General features: G+C 54.6%; 2 protein-coding genes across 5 annotated transcripts in view; one reads left to right on the top strand and one right to left on the bottom strand.

Annotated features, from left to right (window-relative positions):
- The window catches only part of BOP1 (BOP1 ribosomal biogenesis factor), a 67,414-nt gene that overhangs the window by 41,881 nt on the left and 354 nt on the right, over positions 1-25,179 (top strand). For all 3 annotated transcript variants that reach the window (XM_083749153.1, XM_083749152.1, XM_083749151.1), the window contains 12 exons: positions 17,495-17,649; positions 17,974-18,091; positions 18,186-18,287; positions 20,791-21,003; positions 21,192-21,353; positions 21,874-21,954; positions 22,151-22,220; positions 22,336-22,468; positions 23,401-23,581; positions 23,798-24,086; positions 24,346-24,430; positions 25,044-25,151. In XM_083749153.1, coding sequence (XP_083605279.1) covers positions 17,495-17,649; positions 17,974-18,091; positions 18,186-18,287; positions 20,791-21,003; positions 21,192-21,353; positions 21,874-21,954; positions 22,151-22,220; positions 22,336-22,468; positions 23,401-23,581; positions 23,798-24,086; positions 24,346-24,430; positions 25,044-25,151 — 1,697 coding nt within the window. The remainder of the gene's footprint in view (positions 1-17,494; positions 17,650-17,973; positions 18,092-18,185; positions 18,288-20,790; positions 21,004-21,191; positions 21,354-21,873; positions 21,955-22,150; positions 22,221-22,335; positions 22,469-23,400; positions 23,582-23,797; positions 24,087-24,345; positions 24,431-25,043; positions 25,152-25,179) is intronic.
- On the bottom strand, positions 1,138-13,247 carry SCX (scleraxis bHLH transcription factor). Of its 2 annotated transcripts, XM_083749515.1 has the most exons (3): positions 11,544-13,247; positions 7,937-8,010; positions 1,138-1,755 (listed from the first exon to the last, which is right to left on the bottom strand). In XM_083749515.1, exons 1-2 carry the CDS (start codon positions 12,072-12,074, stop codon positions 7,963-7,965), a joined length of 579 nt encoding a protein of 192 aa, XP_083605641.1. In that variant the 5' UTR covers positions 12,075-13,247; the 3' UTR covers positions 1,138-1,755; positions 7,937-7,962. The 2 variants fall into 2 exon arrangements, with proteins under 2 accessions (XP_083605641.1, XP_083605642.1); XM_083749516.1 differs by lacking the exon at positions 7,937-8,010.

The raw sequence follows: 25,179 nt of genomic DNA, 5'->3' as shown, positions 1-25,179 counted from the left end.
GATTCAGTGTAAGGCAGTTTCCTAGGTTCGCCACCAGCTCAGTGCACTGCTGTTTGGCACCTAAGCATTGCTGCCTGCTTGGCGGGTGGCAGGTCGTCTAGATAGCTCTGTAGGCCTGTATGTGATCCCGTGGGATAGCTCAGTCAGTGGAGCCTGAGGCTCTTAATCTCAGGGTTGTGGGTTTGAGCCCCACATTGGGGGAAAGATTCCTGCCTTGCAGGGAGTTGGTCTTGATGAGTGGTCCCTTCCAACTCTACAATTATGTGATTCTATTGAATGTTATGATTTTATAATGCTATGATTTTATTTAATCTGCCTGGGATCTAAGGCAAGCGGACCTCTTAGGAGACAGCTGGGTGCTCCCGTAAGTTGGTTGCAGCTCAGTTCCTTGTCTGCCCCCTTTTCCCATGGATAGCCTGACCCTCCATGGATGCCTCTGACTCTAGCATCTCATGCCATGCTCGGGTCCAGTGACCCTGTCTTGCTTGCCCACCAGCTCACATCTCTGTGAGACTCCTGGGAGGAGCTTCAGCTTCTGCCCCCAAGCCTCCCACAGCTGCTCCTTATCTGCAGGCAGAGCCCCCCCCGTGCGCTCCTGCCTTCTCTTTTGGCGCTGAGCAAAGGGCTTATTCAGTTCCCTCCCACAAGATGTAGTAGTTCGTGGAGGAGGGTAAGGCTGTCCATGGCCAATAGCCACAGGGATGGCTCTTCGTGCCTTCTCTTCTCTACACAAGGCATACCTTGGAGGCTGCCAACCTCAGGATTGGCTTTGGGCTCTAGCTGTCCACTTGTGATTTATTTCCCTCCCTGCCTGATTTATTTCCCCAGGATGCTCCGCTCTGAGGAAGCGCCTCTTTCTCTCTCCCCCCCCCCCACCAGTGAGTCTTGTTTTACGATGGCCATGGTGCTGGCAAGTGGCCTCTTGCCTCCTTCTCAGAGTTGCCTCCCGCCTGCCTCACGCACCTACACAAATGCTGCAGAAGTGGAGTAAGCATTCTCTCCCCCCCCCCCGAAAAAACCCTTTAAATTCATCTTGAAATGCCAAGACCCAGGACCCTGCTGGCCAAATGGCATGAGCCTAAAAGGAAGTTTGCCTCCGGTCAGTACGACATAGTCTTCTCTCACTATACAAGCAAGTTGGATTTATATTATTATCAATGACATGAAACTCCAGCATGTATTGATTGTAACCCCACCCGAGGTTCTGAGAACAGGATGACCCATAACTATGGATTTGAAGGCAAGTCCAGGGCTTGCGCTGCGGTCATTCTTCTTGCTTCCCCCACGGGGAACCATGCCTTCCTCCTCCTCCCTATAGCGGGATTCAGATCCGTGAGGATTGTTCTGCCGTGTGCAAGTCCATGTTCTTATGCTTGCTGGTCAGGAAAGCCCCCCTCTCCAGTTGCCCCAGTGGCCACACCAAGGGTCCCCGGCTCACTTGCCTCCCAGCACTGCAGAGCAGAGTCATTCAGAGTCCTGCTTTTCTTTGCAGACGAAAGCCTGCTTTTCTTGCTTGCAAAGCCAGGCCTAGAGGGTGCTCAGTCTCTCCCCAGGGATGGGCTGCCGTAAGTTCATCTTGGGTAGAACCACAGGGCTCCCGGTGGCAGCAGCAGCAGCCAGGCACAGGCCGGAAGATTCTGTCTTTGTTTTGCGTGTGTGGCTTTTCCATCTTTCCCCTCGTAATCTCCTCCTCCTCCTTCCTGAATCCATAATCATTTAACTCCGAATCGCAGACTTCCTGTCTCGGTCTTTACTCTGCAGAGGGCCAGAGTTGGAAAAGAAGAGAGTTAGACAAACACACCTGGGACCGCAAGCTGCAAGTGTGGCTGTTCCAAAGCTCCAGAGAGCAGCCAGGTGCACAAGGGATTTTGCTCATTATTTCTCTCTTTATTAAAAATATTTATAACCTGCCCCTCGATCTGCGCAGATTTCAGGACTAGTTCTGGAGCATGAAATAGCGAACAATGCAACAACCAACTATAAAACACATCATCAAAGACAAATAGCTTCATCTGAAACAGAAGAGCATGTTAAACAATCGCCAATTAATTTTTTTTTAATACCTGGGAAAATAAGTTTTAACCTGGCACCGAGATGGTAACAATGTTTGCGCCTTTCTCACTGCGAAGGGCACCATTTCACAGATGGGCACCATTCTGCCAGCTATACCAGTCCCCATGATGGATCACAAGTTTTTCTTTAGCAAACCCTCCAGGCTGATATAGGAAGAGGCGCTGCTTCAGGTATTTGGGCCTCAGCAGCTTCAATGGGGCTCGGAACCAAACAGGCAGGCAGTGTCATTTGTTCAGAGCCGGTGCCACATGGTTCCATCCTGCTTTTCACTTGTTTGGCTGGGCCAAAACTCATTTGTGCCAGGGCCATTTTCTAGCCCTGCAAACCCCCCCCCCCCCTTCGCTTCCCATGGGTGCTCTCTGCACCTCCACACATACCCCAAATCACTGGCCGTTTCTCCCATGTAGCCTCTCCTGCTATTATACTATTACTTCGTTTAACAAAATTTATATACTGTTTGATCGTAAAAACAACAACTTTATAAAATAAAATGTTAAAAATACATCCAAGACCTTGGTCATCACAACCACAGTTACTTCATGTTTTTCAGTGATGCTAGCTCACAACACGGCACTCATTTTTCTGTGGATGCTGAAACCTGGCTTCCTGCTGCAAAATTTCATCTTCCATTCCCCTCCATCCTTCTGCAGCTAAAACAGAGGAGCCCTTTTTCCATCAGTGGGATCTGTTTCTGTTGCTGCGTGCAGATCGCAGGAGGGCTCGTTTGGTCTGAATAGATCATAACACTACGGCGTTTGTGAAAGGACTAGCTTTAGACACTGAGTAGACCCAGTGCCCGGAGAAGCAGGTCCCTTCTACACAGAGCATGTGTTATCTCTTGCGAGATTGGGGTCGCCTGCCGAGCAGCCCATTGTGGCAAACCCCACCCCAACGCTTTCCTTGGGGCTTCGGCGTGGGATGTGGGAGTGCTGTGAGTGGGGCCTCTGCTTCTCAAGGAGCTGCCTGGTGCCTCTCCCCAGCACCGCACGCTGCACCCCGGCATGGCTTCCTGGCTGCCACAGCCACCCGTAACAGGGCAACCTCATCCTTTGTTAAAGGGGAGATGGGGGGAGGAGGGGGGAGCGCAGAAATGGTAAAATTAAATTTCCCAGATGTTCAGGCCCCAGGAGCTCTCTTGCTGTCTGGAGAGGAAATGGGGATTCGGAAAATCCCGCCTCATATTTTTCCCCCTATCACCTTGCCTTTCCGCTGCCATTAAGTTAAGCAGGAACAGTAAATTAAGGGGATTGCAAAGCAGGCCCATCTTTGGGGGAGGGGGAGGCCAGGAAAGGCCCCTCCAAGCTGCAGCCTTGCCCCAAGCAGAGAGCAGCACAGCCGGCCTCCAGGTCCCGTCCCCCCTTCTTGCCACTGGAAGAAAGGGTGGCAGAGGACAGAAGGACTCTGGAGTAGGTTCTCCTGCCTTTTAACTGCCTAGGTGCTGCTTGCTTCAGCCCCCCCCCCCAATATGCGCTGTGCTCTGGCTGGAGCTTAAGAGGGAATGGATTGGGGGGGCAGTGCTGTAGCACTCTTAGCTCACAGGGGGTCTTCTAATGAACTAGCATTCATCTGCAAAAGCTTGTAAGCACAAGTAGAAAGGTGGTCAGCAAAATCACCCCATAATATTTTGCCAGGGGGTGGGAGGTGCAAATAGGACTCCTTTACCCAGCACTGTCTTGCTGTTTCTCTCCCCCCTCCTTCCCCCTTCCCTGTCCTGAATGCCTGACCCCCATAGACCTCAGGAGGTGCGGCTGCCTCTATAGCTTTTGAGTCCACTTAGCCCCCTGCTGAGCTGGGACTTCAAAGTGGCAGCCTTTTCCTGCTCTTAAAGAAACAGCTGCTGGGGGGGGGGTGTTACAGCCCAGTTCTTTGCTGGGGGAGTCCTCAGCAAGCCAACTGTGCTTGCTTCCATTGACTTCACCAGTGTTAAAGCAATGATTCTTCAACATCAACTCCGTTGGACTGGTCATGTTGTGTGGATGCCTGATGATCGTCTTCCATAGCAACTACTCTATTCCGAACTTAAAAATGGAAAGCGTAATAATAATAATAATAATAATTTATTATTTATACCCTGCCCATCTGGCTGGGCTTCCCCAGCCACTCTGGGTGGCTTCCAAAAAAACAATAAAATACTGTAATACACCAGCGTAATGCTGGTGGTCAACAGAAGAGGTTTAAAGAGTGTCTCAAGGCAAATCTGAAAAAAATGTAGTATAAACACTGACAACTGGGAAACACAAGCCTGCGAGTGCTCCAGTTGGAGAACAGCCTTTACCAAAGGTTTCATGGACTTTGAAGGCACTCAAACTCAGGCCGCAAGGGAGAAAGGTGCTAAGAGGAAGACACGCTTGGCAAATCCACACCATGAACAACTCCCACCTGGAAACCTATGTGTCCACTGTGGAAGGACGTGTGGATCCAGAACTGGCCTCCACAGTCACTTAAGGACTCACTGTTAAAGCCGTGTTTATGGAAGACAATCTTACTCGGCTACAAGGGATCGCCAAAGAGAAAGAGACTCTTCCCGTCCCTCAGCCTCATCTCAGGGAACCAGGGACAGCCAAAAGGCATTCAAGGCATCCTGTCCTGCTACAGCCCACAAACTGCTCTTTGCATTCCAAGAAGCCCAAATACTTTATCTCTTCCTGACACCCCAAGCTCCTTTATTGTTGCAGAGAGATTCTAGAATATGTTGTGGCTCAAAAAAGGCAAAGGTCAGATCAGGTGGCAAGGAAAAAGCAGCCCAGTTTAATTGTTTTGAAGGCTGTGCTTGCACTTTTTGCTGCTGTAAAGTGCCTCACGGAGTACTGCTTGCATGATGGCATGGTCACCGTATTATTCGCTCTATAAGACGCACCAGACCACAAGACGCACCTAGTTTTTGGAGGAGGAAAATAAGAAAAAAAAATATTCTGAATCTCAGAAGCCAGAGCAACAAGAGGGATCGCTGTGCAGCGAAAGCAGCAATCCCTCTTGCTGTTCTGGCTTCTGGGATAGCTGCGCAGCCTTCATTAGCTCCATAAAACGCATACACATTTCCCCTTACTTTTTAGGAGGGAAAAATGAGTCTTATAGAGCAAAAAATATGGTAATTGGGTGGCATAAAAATACAAATAAAAAACCTGTTTGTATCTCTGAAATGAGGGGCAACGTGGCATAACAGCGTTGTGTTGACACCAATCTCCCCACCACCCGACTATCTCTGTGAACTTGGGACAGCAACTTCAACAGCAGTCGTGCCAGTTTGCTGGGGAGAACCCAGCCCCTCTACTAAGAAAAAAACCCAAAACCACAACACCATTTGAAATGGCAAGAGACAGGTACAGGTGCCCCTCATGTTTGATGCAGGTGCCACATTTTCCATGTGTGGCCAGTACAAAAACACGCCACATTTTTGCTCCGGCCAGCGGGCAGTGCCTCAGCGCGTTTATCAAACATTTTGAAAGGATTCTTCAAAATGGCGCCCCACGCCATTACAGTTTGCTCTGCTTCATTGCCTTATTGATGAACGTGCCGTTACTTGAGTGCAGCTAAATAGACCTAGCCGCAGCCTTCAATTTAGCAATCCACTCCCAGTGACACATGCAGCCCCCAGCCCCCGCCGCCCCTCTCTCAGAGCCTTCTACCCTCTGCTTTCCATGGGTCAGGTCAGCCAATTGGTGGGAGGTTCAGGTTGGACAAGCTCGCCTCCTCCTTGGTTTATAAGCCTCCCTAGGCATGGCGACTGGCACTGAAGGCACAGGGCGTGCACTTTAGAAATAAATAAATAAAATGCTCTTAAAAACCCTCTAGCCACTATGGGGAACAGGATGCTGGACCACGTACACCTGTGGTCCGCTCCTGCATTGATGCATGTTGGGGCAAGTGGCAGCTGCCACAGCCAGTGAAAGAGAGGGTGGTTCTCTAAAATCACTAGTAGCTGCCAACTGTGTTTCTTCACAGCAGGAGAGCAGCTCTATGTGAAGGGGGAGCAGCGGCGTAGGGACGTGTACATGGCAAGTGTAGGGCTGTTCCATTCCTAGTGTATCTGCCTGCGCTTCCCCTCCACCAGTCGTCCCTAGTTGGCATGATGGGAGAGGCAGCAGCAATGGTGGGCTGGAAGGAGGAGCCCTGGAGATCAGGTCAAAGGGCAGTTTGCCCCAGGAAAGTATTGGCAAGGCTGGACTGCATAGGAGACACCAGTTGAAGGAGCCAGTGGGACAAAGGAGAGGACTTGGCCCTTCTTTGAACCAGCCTCTATAAGTCTTGGCTCCTGTGAGTGCCCCTCACATACAGCACCATGTATGGAGAATGCTCCAGGTTCGAAACCTTACGGGCATCTCCAGATAAAAAGGTTAGATAGGAGGGGATGGAGAAGGGAGCCCTACCACCCCCTCCAGACCTTGGGAAGCCACTGCCAACTAGAGTGGACCATACCTGGCCAGGCAGGCAGTGAGTCTCGGGCTGCTGCTGCTTCTGTTCCACGAAGCAAAGACACCATAAAGCCACTTGGTGTCTTTGCATCCATCTTCTCAAGTAGCAGCCACCATCTCCACCCACGCTAAGGGCAGCAAGAAAGCAATTCAGTGGGTTTAAGAAACCGCCCCTTCACTTTTCTCTCCATGCAAAGAAGAAGAAAGAGAGCAGCACTCTCTGACTTAGGGAGACGGGAGACACTGCCACGGATTAGGCTACTCTTCCCCATTGTGTCTGTACTGCTACCTTTAACCGTTCAGGCATCCCCAGTGAAAACCAGGGGACTTGCTGGGTCGGACATAGGCAGATCTTACAGGAATATGGCAGTATCAACAATGTCAGCAATACAATGCCCATAAGAGTACAAATTGAGGGCATCCCCTCTACTTTGGATTCCTACAGCAGGGAGAATCAAAAGTCTTCCTCCCAGGCTGCTTCTCAGCATTTCCCTTCTTCCACGTCATTAATTGCAAATAAATTGCACTCAACCTCTGCACTACTCCTTAGGGACATTCCTCAATTCTCCCAGCTTTTTTTTTTTTTAATTGAGGGGGAGTATTTTCAGAATCCTATCTTAATCATTGTTTGTCTATTTCAGATTGAATTAATTGATAAGATAAGAAATGCCACCTCTGTCTCTTTTTAGAAGAGTGGAGAAATGAGTTCTTGCACCGCCATAACTAGGCTGTTACGATGGGGCAATCCTGTGTTTAGCAGATCAGTTGATAATAGTAGAAGGAGGTTTGCTCTGCGCAAGAAATGTTTGGCAAAGTATTAAGGCAAAAGCCAGTGGGGTGCTAGAGATGGTCACTTTTCCTGACCTGTATCTCCCCCTCTATTGTTCGGGGTGGAGCTTCCTCTGCCATGACCTTTTGAAGTCCCCCAGCCTCACAGATAAGTTTACAGATTTAGTTTCTGTTGCAAATCTCCCTTTTCACGCTGCTGAAACTCAAGAAGGTGCCTTTCCCCAGCTTCCTCCAGAGTTCCTTGACGGAGTCTGGAGGCCTCTCTGTTCCCATGTGCCACATGCATGCCCACCTATCCAACATGCTGCTCCCCTATAATGTCATGAGCGTTCTTCTGCCAATGCCCACATGAAAGCAAGTTGCTCCTTGCTTTTTCTTCCCCTTGTTCTACATTGCTTTATGTGGGGATCTGCACATAGGCTGGAGTGGGCTGAGCTTTTTGGAACAGCTTTGAGGCTGCTGCTCTGCGCTTTCTGCCCCAAGAAGCCTTAAGAATTTGGCTGTTAGGAAGCTGTGCCCCTGCCCTCACCACATGCTCAAATCCCCTTAGCTTGGGCATTTTGAACTCTCAGCTTTGGGTTCATGGGGTGTAGCAATTTGCTCATTCTGAAATGCAGAAGCCAAGAGCTCATCAAATAGACCAATAATGTAGATTTACGCACCTTTTAAATTTGCGTGATAACGGATCTCAGAGGCACAATCTTCTCTCAACAATTTCAGCCCAAAGACAGCAACTCTGAGAGTGAAAGCAATTTGGAAATTACACTGCGAATTCAGGGCTATACCACTTTTTTTAAAAAAACAGCTTGCTTTTTAAGCAGTGTGTTCTCTGTCAGTGCCCCACAAATAGCAAAGATGTTTGTTTTGCAGTGTCCTAAATCTATCTTCCTTCCTTCCTTCCTTCCTTCCTTCCTTCCTTCCTTCCTTCCTTCCCTCCTTCCCACCACTTAGATCAGTTGGGGGATCTGTTTATGACACACCATTTCAGTTAGGACGAACTTGGCTGGAATGTGGCAGTTGCCAAGCCTTGTGCCCTAGACAGCTGAGGGCATGCGAGACGAGGGGGTCAAAGGAGCAGAGGTCCCAGCTGGCATAGCAGCCTGCCTGCCTCTCCCCCTCAGCCCCTGTCATTCTTGCTCATGCTGCTTTGCTCAGCAGCTTAAGGGATCTGAGCCTCACCCTTCTATGCACCAGCTTCCTTGCATATCCTATGTATGGTTTGCACAGCAAAGTCACGCTTGTCAACTGCCCTTCCTTTTCTGCCCCTCATGGGCTGAGAGTTTGCAGAAAGGAGACCTTCCCCCCTTGCGTTGTCTTTCTGGGAGGGTGAAGGTGGAACGGACCGTCCAGGGGATGCCACTGTGGTTCTACCCAGAGCTGCTGGAGTCTGATGTTTAGGTGGATGGAGCCGTCTTGGCACTTGAGGCTCCTTGGACTCCCTGACTCTTTTACTCTGATAGGAAAACAAAGGCTGTGTGGGGCGCTTTGTCTACTCACGCACACAAGCCCAGAACTTTCTCCTTGTCTTGGGGACTGTTGCAGATGTACAGCACCTTAGTCAGTCGGTTCCTCTCTGTAAACAAAGGGCTGAGGTGAAACAGCCTGAACTGCCAGGATTGGATTTTTATCCTTTTTCCTCTTCCCACATTTTTCCATATGCCATAAACGTCTTTATTTACTGAGTATTTAAGAGCTTCATCACACCTTAACTGCAGCTGAGGTTTTGTAACTGGGCGCAAGAAGAGGGCAGAGAGGTGTGTCTGAACCAAGAGAGATTTGGTGACGGGAAGAGGGTTGGCTTTGGGAATGCTTCCAAATGCATTGCAGTGCATGGTTTGCATGGCCCTCTTCTGCCGGGGCTGGAAGTAGCAAATGCACAGGGCGACCTCGCTGCCACAGGTGGCTTTGCTAAGCCCCCAGCCCTCTAACTGGTATGCTCACAGGCAAGCCATACTGGGGGCTCTCTGGATTTGGTCCCCAGCACCTGATGCCTCCAGCCTGTCAGCCGTGAGTAGCCTCCCTCTTAAAACAACGGCCACGCCAGTAGCTGTTGGCAAGGAACTCTGCCGGTCACTCTTTGTTAGTCCTGAACCTGCTTCTAGCCAATTTCGTTTGGTGATCCTGACTGCTAAGGAGTCACTTCTCTTTCTGCGTTGCCAATGGATTCATCAGTTTCCACTCCCCATGTTACCTTCTTCCCCCTCTCCACCCCACACAATGCAGAAAACAGCTACAAGGTGAAGGCTTCATCAGCTATTATTATTACTATTATTATTATTATTATTATTATTATTATTATTATTAACAGCCCATGCCAACAACCAGGTTGTTTTGCTGGCCCATTTTCTGCCTTCTCTCTGCAGAGTTTCCAAATGTGGACACACTGCATTTCCTAACAACTTCCATTATGCAATTAGTGTGAGTAAGGAATATTTCTCTCTCTCTCTCTCTCTCTCTCTCTCTCTCTCTCTCTCTCTCTCTCTCTCTTTCTCTCTTTCTTTCTCTCTCTCTCTCCCTCTCTCTCCCCCCCCCCCCAAGATTTCAGACTAAAATGCAGCCAGTTCCCTGTAGCTTGGAAATCCAAACCAATAATCTGATAAAATATATTAACCCCAGGTTTCAAATGTGGGGTTTTAAAACTAGAACCTTCATCTTCTAAGGGGGTCAACAGTACAAAAAGATTGCTAGGCAATTTTCCACATTATTTGCTTTCATGCTAGCTGAAAGGCTATTCCTTGTTAAAACACAGTCAAAATAGCCCTTTCTGCTGGAGTATGTTAAAACTCCCTTTTGGATTAATTTTTCCCTGTTGTTCAAATGGAAAATGCTGGAGCACTTGTTAAACTAACCTGCTTAATAAGAGACCAACGTACAGCTGTTGCATATTCAATGGATATGTTTTTCTGGGGGGTGGGGAGTAGGATTCAGGGGGGTGGGCTGGTGACCCTCTGCATTCTGGAAAGGCCCGTTGTTCTGGCTTTCTTCCTTACTTTCCTAATTTTATTTTCACAACACCCCTCCAAAGCAGTTGAGACTGAAAGCTGCTTGCCTCAGGATTCCTATTACACTTCAGGGCTGAATAAAGATCAGAATGGGACGAGGTGGACGTGTCTCAACCTCCCAACCTAAACTTTTTTGGGGATGAGAGTATATCTCCTGCTAAACAGGGGATAGTGCTCATGGCAGAACAGGCTGCAAATCCAGCCACTGCACAAGAAGACAAAAATAAGCTTACAGCTACACTAAGGGGGGCTGGCTTCTCCTCTACAGAGAAAATCCCCCCCCCTTTGGTTTATGAGAGGAGCAGTACAGAGGATGAGGGGCAAAGATGGTGAGAGATCTCGCAGGAGGGCGAGGTGAGCTGTGCTTGCTGCCCATAACTTGGCTGGGTTGAAGTAAAGGAGGAATCTCAAGCCGCCCAAACCACCATGCCTGGGACTAAGGTTGGGTAGGGGGCAGGCAAGGTGGTTGCTCACTGGGGAGAGAAAAGCTAAGGAGATGAATGTGGGAAGTGATGGGTGGACAGGCAGTGACTTAAAATCCTTCCTTCCTTCCTTCCTTCCTTCCTTCCTTCCTTCCTTCCTTCCTTCCTTGGAAGCCCCTTCTAGCTCTTCATCTTGGGCATTTCCCCCAGACTGAAGAAGTGGCAGCGAAACTGGCGATTTGGGTGATAGCTGAGAATTGGTGCAGGACAGCTGAGTTGCCATTGCTCAGGGCTGGGGAGTGGAGTATTCCTTCTCTCTACCCCAGACTCACCAAGGAGCTCAAGCCACTCACTCACTCTCTGGACGGAGACATTTTTACCCAACCCTCTCAAGCACTGCGGTGAAGTAGGTGTTGCCTCGGACAGATGCCCCTCAGAAAGCCACCCCACCCCCCATGCCGGCTTGCCATTTGTGATGTGCAAACCAAGTGTGACCTCGGGGTCTTGGTGAGGGTGTGTATTCTCTGAGCCCCTTCACCAACACCTCTGGCTTCTCCCTGGTCTCTTGAGCTGTCCTGTTTCTCCTGCTTTCCTTGCACTTATCAGCTCCCTTCCTAGTCCTTTCCAAGCACCATCTCTCTTGGGCCTGCTTCTGAGAGAAGTTCAATAATTCCCTCTGGAAGTGAAGTCTCCCAGAGCCCTGTGGCACATGGAGGAGTTTATCCACTTTGACGGCAGTGCTGACTGTTCCTTCCCGCATCCCAGAATCGTCTTAACCTGCAGTTTCTTGGTGCTCCTTCCACCCCCTCCACACCCCCTGCAAGCCAGGAGAGCCCAGGACTTACCATCTTCCTCTGGTTGCTGAGGCAGAAAGTGCAGATCTGTTTGGGCTGGGAGTTTTCGCTCTCCCTCATGGGGGGACTGCTGCTGCTGCTGCTGCTGCTGTGGTGGAAGAAGGCTGGCGTGGTGTGGCACGGCTGCCCATCTCCGCACGCGTCCCCCACCAGGAGGACGTTGCCCAGGTGTGAGATGTAGCTGGAGGCCAGGCGGAGCGTCTCGATCTTGGAGAGCTTCCTGTCGGCCGGCTCGGTAGGGATGAGTGTCCTCAGGGCGGTGAAGGCCGTGTTGACGCTGTTGGTGCGGTCCCGCTCCCGCGCGTTGGCCGTGTGGCGCTGCCGGGGCTCCCTGTTGATCCGGTTTGCCTTCTTGCTGCGGCGCTTGCTGCTCTTGAGTCCGTACCCGCCGGCGTCCAGATGGTAGGGCTTGTCCTCGGACCCTGAGCTCTCGCTCCCATCCTCCTCGTCCTCCGAGAGCATGCTGATGTCCGGGTAGAGGAAGCGGCTGGGGGCCGAGCGCAGCATGGCAAAGGAGGACATGGCCAGGAGGTGGGTGAGAAGAGAGTTGAGGGGGACGGGGGGTGCTTCTCCTTGTGGACCTGCTGCCCTGTTACCTCTGCTCTCTCATCCTTTCGTAGTTCTGCACAGTGCAAGGAAGAGGTGGGCAGGCAGCTCCCAGAAACTCCTTCCCCCTGACTCCTTGCTGGTGGTTCTCATCCACTTTCTCTGGCTGGCTCTGCTAGCTGAGAAGGAGTTAAGCTCCGTGGTCACACACTGCGCAGCTGGTGTCTCCTCTTTGCACACGTGTGTGTGCGTGCTTGCATGCGCTTAAAGCTGCTTTTGGAGTGTGGCAGGAGCCAGAGAGCATTTTATAGCACCAGTGAGTGGTCTGTCAGACAAGCCCCTCCTTCCCCTCTCCTCCTCTTGCTCTGCTTGCAGCACTTTCACGCCTACCTGAGCATTCCTTCTTTTTCCTTTTGGGATGGAGGAGGGGTCATCAGCCGGTGGCCGGAGACTGTGGGGAGAGGGGGAGCCCTGTGTGGGCTTCACCTGTTGCTGCCTCCAGGACCCCAGACTCCCAGCCTGGCAGATGTGCTTGTGGGGTGGAGACCACAGAGGTCTTTGTCCATAAAAATTCTTCCGCTGCTATCGTGCTCTCAGACTAGAGTAGCTTGGAGCCGTCTAGCCCTGCACAGCGCATTATTTGAAAGGATGGGGTGTGGAGTGCATGGTGACTGCTCTCTTGTCTTGAAAGGATGGGGCTTTGGATTGGGGGGAGGGGGCAAATGTCTCCATTTGGTTGCTCAGAAGCTGCCACCCGCCCAAGAGAGCAAATGCTGGAGCAGAGGTGGAAGATGAAGGGGAGCCACGCTAGACCCTCCCTCTCCCTCGGAAGAAAGCCCACTTGGGGACGAAGCTGAGCCAGTTTGGAAATTAGACATTCCTGGAGAGAAGTGAAGAACAAAGAGCACTCCAGTCTCTCTTCCCTAGTCACTTCCCACCAAGCAGAACCAAATCGATCCTGCTGCTAATGGAGCACAGCAGGAAAGAGTAGCCCTCCTGCTTCCATCAGGTCTCCTCTGGAGAAGGAGCAGCCGCAGAGGCAGCTGCCTCTCCCCTTTCTCGCTGGGATGCCTGCCTTTTCAGAGCCCCTCAGGACCCACGGAGCAGCACTTGCCTTTCCACCTTATGAGGGCATTCATTCATTTATCTCCTCCAACCGCGCTCCTAATGCCTGATACCCTAAGCCAGGCTTTCCCAAACTTGGGTCTCCGGCTGTTTTGGGGCTACAGCTCCCGTCGTCCCTGACCACTGGTCCTGCCAGCTAAGGATGATGGGAGTTGTAGTCCAGAAACAGCCGGAGACCCAAGTTTGGGAAAGCCTGCCCAAAGCTAAGGCAAGGAGCACGCTGCTCCTTCCTTTTGCCTTTGTGGCCCCACCCTGAGCTTTCTCTCCTGTGGTGCTTACACATACAGATGGTGCCTTGGAATGAGCTGAACTATTTGGTCCATATATAGCCCAATATTGTCTGGCTCTGGCTGGCAGCTTGTCTCTTTCAGCAAAAGGCCTTTGCCAGCACCTGCCCTCTGGAGATACCAGGGCTTTTGAGCCGGGGACTTTCTGCCACTCAGCTACAGACCCAATAGTTTTTCTCCCAAATGGGTAGAGGCAGAGTAAATGAAGCCTTCACTGAGGTGCAGAGCAATTGGGCGTCTCCTGGCTGTTTCTCTGCAGAAGCTCAGAAGCCAGGAGATTTGGGGATGGGGGATAAATGCACAAGAAGAGACTAGGATGCCAGGCTGACTTTTCTCCCTTGCCTAGCCGACTAGACACCCCCAGGATTTGGCCTCCCTCCCACAGCCAAGAGGATAACCAACTTAGCACATAAAAAATAGCCTTTTTCATAAGCGGGTGGCCAGCAGGAGTAGGAGTCTGGAATAACCAGGTTTGATATTCCTCCTCTTCTGCCTGAGAGCAGCAAGGCTCTTCTCAACCCTCCTTCTCCCAGATCAGCCCTTTCAGGGGAACACAGAGCACAGGGTAACTGCCGGGGGGGGGGGTTGTTGGGGGGGGTGGAGCCTAGTGACCAGGTTGCCCTCCTTGCCATGCATTCACGCTCCCACTTCCTTCCCAAGAAGATGAAGAAACGCTGGGTCTCCATAAAGGAGGGGAGAGATCTGAGCGGTTGGGTGTGTGGAGGGGGCACCCCTTCCTCTTCCCTCTCCACCCCCCAGTTCCACATCCTTCCACTGCCTTTCCCCCTGCCCCTCTCTTCTCCCCCTTCCCCCTTCCTCCACGTGGACCAGCTATTTTCAAGAAAGTGCTACTGGGAAAAGAATCCTTTCCCTTGCCAGGAATGCTCACCGAGGAATGCCTGGGCTGTTCCAAGAGCAACTTCCAGACGTGTGGCTGAGTGACGGCAGCTCCTTGCGGAGTGGGGGGAGGACTATGGCGGCGGGGGGGGGGGAGTAGAGGGCTGCAGCCTCCTTTGTGAGTAAGCGCTCAGGCTGATGTGTTAACTACACGGGAGGCGGGAGGGAGGGGATGGATGGATGGCTACTGGCTGCTTCCACAGAGGAGGGAACAAACTCCCCTGGAGCAGCTCTTGGCTCTGCCTTGGCTGGCTCTTGAAATCCAAGCGAGGAAGGGGGTGTTGATCGTCTTGCCCTGACCTTTGTGGCAACAGCAGCAGATTCACCAGGCACCCCCAGCCCCTCTCCTGGCAGGCCAGCTTGACCTCTTCCCCAGTTCAAAAGAAAAGGCTCGAAATTCTGCACCAAGAGGATTCTTCCCAACCCGCCATTGTGTTTCTGAGGACTTTGCAAGAGAAGCTCGAAGCCCTTCAGGCACACGGCACTTGGCAAAGCCGCAGGGGACCCAAGCAAGTGGGAGCTGAGACCTGAGGTTGACACCAGAGCAGGAGGCTGCTCTGGCCAGTTATTTCCCTCTTGGTGTGGGTGCTTGGAACCTTCTTTGGGGTTTCCAGTGATTCCACGCCAAAGGCAACTGGTAGGCAGAAAATATGTACCTGGCAGCCTGCTAGCCAAGGAGGAATGCAGGGGGTGGCATTGGGACGGATGAACTGTTTCTTCCTTGCAAGGCCTGCTGTAATCCAGGAGTGTTGTGGCTAAGGCAGAGGCACCCCAGACACTTCTCCCTGGCGCAGTGCGCAGAGGGGCTCTCCAGTGCTCTTTGCACGTGCAGCCTGGTCATGCCGGGGGAATGCCTTGGAAGGGAGTCAGCTGGACGCTCTTGGAGCTGGCATCCTCCTCCTCCTCCTCCTCCCCAGGCCCAGCCAAACCTTCCCGGCTGGAAAATTCCTGTCAGGACCCTAGAAAGGGAGACCAGGGGTGCTGAGTGGATAGACATGGGGAGCCTCTCTCTTCCGGGGCCCTTAACCACCCACTTCCACCGCCGTCACCCCAGCCACTTGTTGCTTCCTGTGTGTGCGCTTATGGGAACCAGATGGTGCAGCCTCTGAGCATGCAAGGGCAGAGGTCACATTCACACCTCCCTCCCAGACAGCCTGTAATTGTGAGGAGGGATCCCCCTTCTCTTGTGCGCTCTGCCCTTGAGCAAGAGGGAGAGGGGGTGCTCTGTGTGTGTGTGTGTGTGTGTGTGTGTGTGTGAGAGAGAGAGAGAGAGAGAGAGAGAGTGTGCAATGGCTGTAAGAAGTCAAAACAAGGAGATCTATCTATCTATATATCTCCACCCCCTCTGGGAAGGGGTTTCTGTCTGTTTTTCTTCACTCTCCCCCATCACCACATGTGCCACCCCCATTCCCCACAGAAGAGGATGGGTTAGGGATGCTCCCTGAGGTGCCCTCCAGTCTCACACCCACAGGCAAAGGAGCTGCTTCTCCTGCCTCCTCTGCTCCCTCTTTCCAGAGCATGCCAAAAGTGGTAAATGCAGTTAGGTCTGCAGTGGCCTTTTGGCTTCCACTTTGGTGAAATGTTCTGGATGGAGCTGAGGAGCCCACAAATGAAGGGCTGGGACACCTCCAACCTCTGCGGGGGGGGGGGGGGGAGCTTTAGATCTCTGCAAGTGCCTGTGCCTTAAGCCAAACCTTGGGCACATTGCATTCTGGGACACACGGTCTGCCTTGACGTGCTTCTCCAGATGTGTTTCCAGCGGTGTCCTTTGGCAAGTCCGGATGCTACACGTGCACATGCTCCCAGTGGTGATGGTGGTTTTGCCACCTAAAGGTGGCAATCTAATCAGCATGTGGGGGGGGGGGTAGACTGAGTTCTGCTTTCCCAGCCGGGGGCCAACCCAGCGAAGATGGAATCACAGCAGATGCGGAGCTGGCCGAGGCCAGAGTTGGGGGCTGCCAGCCCTGCGAGTGCTGGAAAGTGTGAGGCTCCCTCCTCTGCGCACGGCTGCTGACCACCCCCACCCCCTCTGTACTTTAACAAGTTTCTGAAGGGCGCCCATAAATCCCCAGCTCTGCCTTTAATGAGCCGCTTGCCGCGCTCGGTGGTGGCGCCCCGGCCGTGGTTCCAATCATGGAGCCATTAGAGGCAGCAGCAGCAGCTGAGTGCAACCCACCCAGCCCTTTTCGGGATTTGCCAGATGCCGGCCTTGATGGGCCTCCCACCTCCCCACACACACCCCGGCAGAGGAACCGAGGGGTGGCCATGCTGGAAAGAGAGGAGGAGGAGGATCAAGAAGAGAGCGCTTTGCCCCCTGGCGGGAGCCCTGACACCCTAGGCTGCCCTGCCTGCTGGCCTGGCCCTGTTCCACTTGCCCCGGCTGGCTTGGAGGCTGCCTTGCGCCAGGGCAGCCCACTTAGGCCCATGCTGTCTTTTCAAACAGGCAGCCTCTTCAGCTGCAAAGAGGTCTTTGCCAGCCCTGCTCCTTGGTCCTGTTCACTGGAGAGAGAGGGGGGCTATCCAGGGATCACATCTGGGACCTTCTGCGTACAAAGCAGGGCCTCCTCCCTGCATGCTGTCAGGAGGGAGGAGGGAAGCTGGGGGCATCTGGGGGCATCTTCATGGTTCCCTGGAAAGGTCTTCAGAAGCATCCCTCCGAGTCTGTGGTACAGGCCAGGACAACCCATCCCCCTGCCCCACCTTCACCTGTGGTGGCTGCTGCTCCTCATCACTCTGACACACCTGGCTCCCTTACAAAGCCATCCCTACCAGATGGCGCCAGCTGCCAGCCAGCAGCTTCATTGGGTGGGTAGGGAGGGAGAGGCTGTCAGCAGGCATTGTGGTTCTCTCTGTGTGCCTCTGCATCCATCCTGCCTGGTTTGGTGGTGCAGAGTCAGGATTTGAGGCCAAGCCAGGGCTGGTGCTGAGCAGTCTTGGTTTCCCTTGGACATCCTGCAAGAGCCCATTCATGGGTGAGGGAGGGGAGCAGTTTTGGACATGCCATTGCGGGATGTGTGAACCTGAGCAGGTGCCTTCAGGCCTCCAGAGCTGGCTTTTGTCTTATCCCTCGCCCTCTTCTTCCTCCAGGACATCCGAAACACAGTGGGCAACATCCCCATGGAGTGGTACCAGGACTTCCCCCACATTGGCTATGACTTGGATGGGAAGAAGATCTACAGGCCCATCCGCACCAAGGATGAGCTGGACAAGTTTTTGGAGAAGATGGAGAGCCCTGACTACTGGTGAGGGGCCCTGAGCTGGCAAAGGATGGCAAGGGGAGGGGGGAAACGCCAAGCAGTTCAGTAATGTCCTCTGCGCATCCAAAGTGCTTCGTGTGCAGCATTATCTCGCCAGTCTTTGCAGCTGCCCCAGAAAGTCAGCCAGTGTCGTTACAGACAGGGCTGAGACCAAGAAAGTGCGCCCAGCACAGGGCTAGCCTGAGACTCTGGTCCTGCCAACAGCTCAGGCCCTTATAGTTCTGCCACCTGTGCCCAACAAGGACTGGTCGGCAGGGTGGGCAGCCTGTCTGCCCCCCCCTTTCACCCTCCCCTTTCACCCCACCCCAGGCGGACCGTCCAGGACAAGATGACAGGAGTGGACATCAAGCTATCTGATGAGCAGGTGGATCTGGTGCACCGTCTCCAGAGGGGCCAGTTTGGGGATGTAAATTTCAACCCATACGAGGTAAGGGAAGGCCTGCCGCCCAATGGCAACGAGGCTCCTCCTCTTCCCCCGCCACTCTTCAGCTCCGCCCTCCTAAGCCCCGCCTCTCTTGCAGCCCGCCATCGACTTCTTCAGCAGCCAGTTGATGATCCATCCTGTGACGAACCGCCCAGCCGACAAGCGGAGCTTCATCCCCTCCCTCATTGAGAAGGAGAAGGTGAGCGGGAGGGGAGGGCGGGTCTGGGCCAGGCGTCTCCCATCAAGCACAGGTGGGGCGGGGCAGGGACAGAAGATTCAGGCAATATGAGACCTGGATCTCCAAGCGGGCTGAAATCCTACCCAGATCGGATGAGGTGCTCTTATTAATCCCCATATGCTCCTCCCCAACTAGAGGGCCCCGCCCTGGTGGAGAGAAGGACACCCCCCCCTCAGTACACCCTGGGGGCAGCCCTGCCCCTGAGGAGCCCCATGCTGGAAATGCCTTGAGCCACAGCGAACATTTGGCTCTGGGCACAGAAGCCAGGGCACTGAACTGGCCACAGCAGCTGCTGCTGCACACCAAGATGTTGCTGGTCAAGCCCGGTCAGAAGAGACATCCACTCAGTGCAACACCTGGGCCCAAACAGACAAGATGAATTTTAACAGGGAGAAATGTAAAGTATTGCACTTGGGCAAAAAAAAAGGAGAGGCACAAATACAAGATGGGTGACACCTGGCTTGAGAGCAGTACATGTGAAAAGGATCTAGGAGTCTTGGTTGACCACAAACTTGACATGAGCCAACAGTGTGACGCGGCAGCTAAAAAAGCCAATGCAATTCTGGGCTGCATCAATAGGAGTATAGCATCTAGATCAAGGGAAGTAACACAGGTGGCGCTGTGGGTTAAAGCCTCAGCGCCTAGGACTTGCCGATCGAAAGGTCGGCGGTTCGAATCCCTGCGGCAGGGTGCGCTCCCGCTGCTCGGTCCCAGCACCTGCCAACCTAGCAGTTCGAAAGCACCTCCGGGTGCAAGTAGATAAATAGGGACCGCTTACCAGCGGGAAGGTAAACGGCGTTTCGGTGTGCGGCTCTGGCTCACCAGAGCAGCTTCGTCACGCTGGCCACGTGACCCGGAAGTGTCTCCGGACAGCGCTGGCCCTTGGCCTCTTAAGTGAGATGGGCGCACAACCCCAGAGTCTGTCAAGACTGGCCCGTACGGGCAGGGGTACCTTTACTTTTACCTTTATTCTGCTCTGGTCAGACCTCACCTGGAGTACTGTGTCCAGTTCTGGGCACCACAGTTCAAGAAGGACACTGACAAACTGGAACGTGTCCAGAGGAGGGCAACCAAAATGGTCAAAGGCCTGGAAACGATGCCTTATGAGGAACAGCTAAGGGAGCTGGGCATGTTTAGCCTGGAGAAGAGGAGGTTAAGGGGTGATATGATAGCCATGTTCAAATATATAAAAGGATGTCACATAGAGGAGGGAGAAAGGTTGTTTTCTGCTGCTCCAGAGAAGCGGACACGGAGCAATGGATCCAAACTACAAGAAAGAAGATTCCACCTAAACATTAGGAAGAACTTCCTGACAGTAAGAGCTGTTGGACAGTGGAATTTGCTGCCAAGGAGTGTGGTGGAGTCTCCTTCTTTGGAGGTCTTTAAGCAGAGGCTTGACAACCATATGTCAGGAGAGCTCTGATGGCGTTTCCTGCTTGGCAGGGGGTTGGACTCGATGGCCCTTGTGGTCTCTTCCAACTCTAGGATTCTAAGATGCTGAGCTCTGCATCAGCCATCTGCTCCCAGGCAGGTGGAGGCACCTGGTCCTAAACATTCACCTGGGGCAATTCTGGGTCCAGCAAGGGGCCCAGGAGGACTTGCCGGCACTGTCTCCCCCTGAAAACGCTCACTAGCGTGCAGAGAAAGCAACATCTAGGCCAGGGGTCAGCAAACTCTTTTTGGAGGGGGCCGGTTCACCGCCCCCCCAGACCTTGTGGCGGGCCAGACTGCACGCGTGGCAGAGAGGGCTTCTCTCTGTCTCCCCCAGCCCCTGCCTACCTATGGGCTGGCTCCAGAGAGGCGCTGCACTCTGCCAACTGTGGCTCCAGTTCCTGCCCTCGCGAGCGGCAGGAGCTGGCGGCAGCAGAGGGACGAGCAGCCCGAAAGGGCTGGCTGGCTCCGGAGAGGCGCTGCCCAAAATGGCGCTCAGCCAGCTCAGCCCAGCCCCCTTCCTCCTCTACACAGGACAGGGAGAAGCCAGGAGGAGGCACCATGGTGTGTGAGAAGGAGAGGAGGGGAATGGTGCCCCCCCCAAAAAAAAATGCCGCAGGAAAAAAAATTAACAAAAAAAATTAACAAAGGAATCCACATGATCCATGGACCATCCGTGGGCCGGATCCTGAGGGCAATTGGGCCGGATGCAGCCCGTGGCTGTAGTTTGCTGACCCCTGATTTAGGCAGTTAGGAAAGCTTAAATGTACCTGAGCAAGAAGAAAGTTTGTTGGCTGGAACACAGGAAAACAAGGAAATAGTTAGTGTTAAAAAGCAGGTTCCTCGGAAGGAGTCGATTCTGTGGCCCCACTTGAGGAAAAGAGACTCATCAGCCAGTCTCTGGCCAAGGGGAGCCTTGAGCACCATGAAGCCAGCCTCTTCCCAGGTTCTCCGTCCACCCACAGGGAGGAACAGGCAGCTCTCTCTCCTTTGCCAGGAGCTGCTTCCTTACTGAGCAAGTCCCCATTTGCAGGTCTCCAAGTTGGTCCACGCCATCAAGATGGGCTGGATCAAGCCCCGGAAGCCCAAGGAGGACACGCCGGCTTTCTATGACCTTTGGGCTCAGGAAGACCCCAATTCCATCCTGGGGCGGCACAAGATGCATGTTCCCGCCCCCAAGCTCCCTCTGCCCGGCCATGAGGAATCGTACAACCCTCCGCCAGAATACCTCCCTACTGAGGAAGAGGTGAGCCGGCAGGAGGGGGAGCAGGCTGGGGCGGCCGGGGTGGGTGTGTGTTTGGATCAGGGAAAGAGCGTCTGTGGGCCCCACTCAGGTGGGGAGGCAGAACACACAGAGGGTCTCCTGGGGTCCCATCTCCAGCTGCTTTTCTACTTCCAGGTGACCTCTGTCTCTTTCTCTCCCTCTCCCTGCAGAAGCTGGCCTGGGAGCAGCAGGAGCCTTCGGAGCGCAAGCTGAACTTTGTGCCTCGCCGGCATGACTGTCTGCGCCGGGTGCCTGCCTACCCCCGCTTCATCCACGAGCGCTTTGAGCGCTGCCTGGACCTCTACCTCTGCCCACGCCAGAGGAAGATGCGGGTATGTAGAAGCCGCGGGTCTCTCCCAGGGTGGGGGCGGCCGAGAAGGCAGGCACCAAGGCCTGCTGCCTGCCTCCCCCGAGTGGGACAGGATGATGAACAAATGAAGGAGGATGCCACTCACCTTTCCAAATGGCTTCTAAGCAGCTTGCAAGTGCAAAATCCACACCAAATTAAAATCCACAGTAGCGTCAAAACATTAAACACATCCATAAAATGCGCACTAACACAAGGCAGTTAAGGGGCAGGACTGGAACAGAGTTGCCACCTGAGATGCTGATGTGCAGGAGAGTGGCAGGGGGCTCAGCAGTCACAAAGCTGAGACTGCAAAGGTCGGTCCGGCTTCCAGAGGCAGACATCTCCTCCGGAAGGAGGAGGTGGCAGGGATATGTCCCCCTGGGAGCCTGCGCAAAGGGGTCTGGGCTCTCCGCTTAAGGCAAGCTGCCTTCCTGGAGCAGAGGGCCCCATGGAAGGCGGGAGCCCTTGGCATGCAGTTTGTTCACAGCTTCCTTCTCGTCTAGGTCAACGTGGATCCTGAGGATTTGATCCCCAAGCTGCCCAAGCCGCGGGATCTGCAGCCGTTCCCCACCGTGCAGGCCTTGGTAAGGCTTCGGAGGGCCCCCTCTGCTTCCCTCTCTGGCTTTTATGCTGTGGGTGGGAGCAGGGTATAGAAGGGAGGAGACAGCCAGGGGTCTAGTACTGCCCTAGTCAGTGGAGTGGGCAGTGAGAGCACCGTGTGAGGAGTCTCTGGCCCTTCTTTCCACCCTTGCCTGCTTCACTCCCTCCTTCTCTTGCCAGGTCTATCGTGGCCACACCAGCCTGGTGCGCTGCCTCAGCGTCTCCCCCAGTGGACAGTGGCTGGCCTCAGGTAAGCAGTGGCTCTGGAGGGGCACCGGGAGCACAGGCCGCTTCTCGGTGGGGAGGGGAGCAGGGGCCACTTACCCCTGCCCACCCTCACCCTGGTTGTGCCTGGGCTTGCGCAGGTTCCGATGACGGGACGGTGAAGTTCTGGGAGGTCTGCACGGCCCGGTGTGTGAAGACCCTCCCAGTGGAAGGCGCAGTGAAGAGTTTGGCTTGGAACCCCAACCCCACCGTCTGCCTGGTGGGCATTGCCGTGTGAGTACCCTCGCCCTTCTGGGAGCAGCCAAGGCGGAGAACCCTTCAGGGCGAAGGAGGGACGGCAGCAGGGTCTCTGAAGGGATCCTAAGCGAAAGGCCGGCTCGTGCTTGGTGCCCTTAGGGAAGCAGTCACAAACAAAACTGCCCAGGTCGCCCTGGCAGCTCAGCTAGAGATGCTGAGCACAGCTCTGCCGCCACCTCAAGAGGAGGAGATGGTGCAGCTGGGCAGGGTGCCTGCCATGGGGAAGACCCCGGGGCCCCTCTGCATGGGGCTACTCTTAACTAGTGGGGGAAGGGACAGCGTAGTTTGTGAACTCTTGAGAGAGGACAAATGCACAGACACCCCCAGGACCCTCAAACTCGGGGCAGGGGGGAGAGGGAGGTTGTCCCATGAAGCTGTTTGCCAGGAGACAGAGGAGGAGCCCCTTCTTCACACAGCATGGGGTCTGTTGCTGCTGCAAGATGCGCTGAGTGCCTGCTTAGGTAGCTCCGAAGGAGGGCTGTGAGGGTTCGTGCACGGAGGAAGGGCAGTCTTGCGCAGGGTGGCTGGATGGGAGGTCCAGGGGCAGAGGCAGCCAGCCTGTGCCACCAAAAGGCTTGGGCAGGTGGACAGCAGAAGAGGGCTACTCCCATCTAGTGTGGCCTCCGGTTCCTTCTGTTAGAATGTTTGCATGCCCCCTTTTGGCAGCTTTCAGAACAGCCAGTGAAACTGGCCCCAGAACGTGGGGCTTGAGGAGCCCCTTCTGATCCTGCCCAGCCAGGGTGTCCTTGCGCCACAAGCCAGGTTTCATCTGGGGGCTTCTGCGGACCCACCTCAGGGGCAGCTCCAGGCCGCACTGGCTGGGACCGTTGCTTCTCTGTGCCCCTGGGACTCGGCAAGCACAAGGCCCTCCTCCTCCTCACCTTTGTTTTCCATTCCCCGCCTTGCAGGGAGCAGTCCGTGCTCCTGGTGAACCCCAGCCTTGGGGACAAGCTGCTGTGTGGGGCCACTGACCAGCTTCTGGATGCCCACGTGCCCCCCGAGGAGGAGCGGCCACAGCCTGTCACCTGGGAGGAGGCAGCCGGAGAGGAGAGGAGCCGGGGCGTGCGCCTCATTGTCCGGCATGGGAAGGTACCCGAGGAGAGGAAGGGGGGCTTTGGAGCCCAGGGTGGGAGGAGGCTTTTGCTATGGGGGTTGGGGCTGGACTCTCCCTGCTCTGTGAAGCCCAAAGCAAGGCGGGGAGCCCCCTCTCTGCTTATGAACCTTATTTATGTCTCATCTAAGAAACGGTGCTTGTGATGAATTTTGCCTGAGCACCCAGAGCCTTGTCTTGCCTCCCTCCTGCAGCCCCTGAAGCAGCTGACTTGGCACGCGAAAGGCGACTACTTTGCCACGGTGGTGCAGGACAACAGCCACCTGCAGGTGCTGATCCACCAGGCCAGCAAGCGCTGGAGCCAGGCGCCCTTCCGGCGCAGCAAGGGCCAAGTGCAGCGCGTCCTCTTCCACCCGCTGAGGCCCTTCTTCTTCGTGGCCACGCAGCGCTTCATCCGCGTCTACAACCTCCTCAAGCAGGAGCTCACCAAGAAGCTGCACGCCAACTGCCAGTGGGTCTCCAGTGTGGCCCTCCATCCGGCAGGTGAGCGGAGCCTGGGCGGCGGCGGCAGCGTCCACCGGGAAGACCCACTTGGCACATGGGGGGCAGCTGGGCAGGGGTGGGCATGGTGGGCCCTCCAAGGGGGAGGTGGCTGCCCGCTGCCCAAGGGGGTGAGTTACGCCTCCCCTCCCCTGGGTGCTGCCCTTGCCCACTGGGGCCAGACTGGAGCTGCAGCGCTCGCTCGGGCGTCCTTAGGGGGAGAGGCCCCTGCTGAAGGCTCCCTGCTTCCTTCCCCCCTCAGGTGACAACCTGATCTGCGGCAGCTACGACAGCAAACTCGCCTGGTTTGACCTGGACCTGTCCACCAAGCCCTACCGGGTGCTGAGGTCAGTCAGCAGAGAAGCCAGGGGTGGGTGCAGGGCCAAGCCCGATCTTGGTGGAGGGCCTCTAGGCTCCACCGCCCAAAGACCTGCAGCTGCCCTTGACTGGCAAGGCAACACCCTCTTCCTGCCCCACCCCCGCCTGTGTGGCTGCAGAGACGAGCAGGCAGGTTCAGCCCCCCCCCCCCCCCATCCACTCCCGCTGTGAACTCCCAGTGGAAGTTGGATGGATCTCAATTCACACCCCCATTTGCCAGCAGAACTCTTGGTTGTCTGACTCTCTCTCCCCCCCCCCCCCCCCCGTGCAGAGAAGCACAAGAGGTTGCCCTCTTGTCTTGGGAATGGCCCTGGAAGGGATCTTACCCAATGGCCGCCCATTGGGATAGTGGCTTGAGTGCGAGGCTGACCTCCCTTGGCCAGACGTCCTGCCTCTATCCCACTGTAGACTCACATTTGCACAGATTTACTGCGTCTCCCTGACACACACGCAGAAGGAGGGCTGAGAGGCAAAGAAATCCCCCAACCCTTTCCTTGCACCGAGGTTCTCCTGCTGGCGCTTGCGAAGCAATAGAGGAGCACCGCCATGGCTGGATGAGGTTGACCTTCTCTCTCCCGGCAGGCACCACAAGGCAGCGCTGAGGGCCGTGGCTTTCCACCCGCACTACCCGCTCTTTGCCTCTGGCTCAGACGACGGCAGCGTCATCGTTTGCCATGGCATGGTTTACAAGTGAGTAGGAGGGTGAGGGTGGGGAGTA

This window comes from Podarcis gaigeae, assembly GCF_964106915.1.
Source record: "Podarcis gaigeae genome assembly, chromosome: 7".
In the NCBI taxonomy this organism is placed as follows: Eukaryota; Metazoa; Chordata; class Lepidosauria; order Squamata; family Lacertidae; genus Podarcis; species Podarcis gaigeae.
The sequence above is the reverse complement of the archived record's forward strand: the minus strand, read 5'-3'. Positions and strand labels throughout refer to the sequence as shown.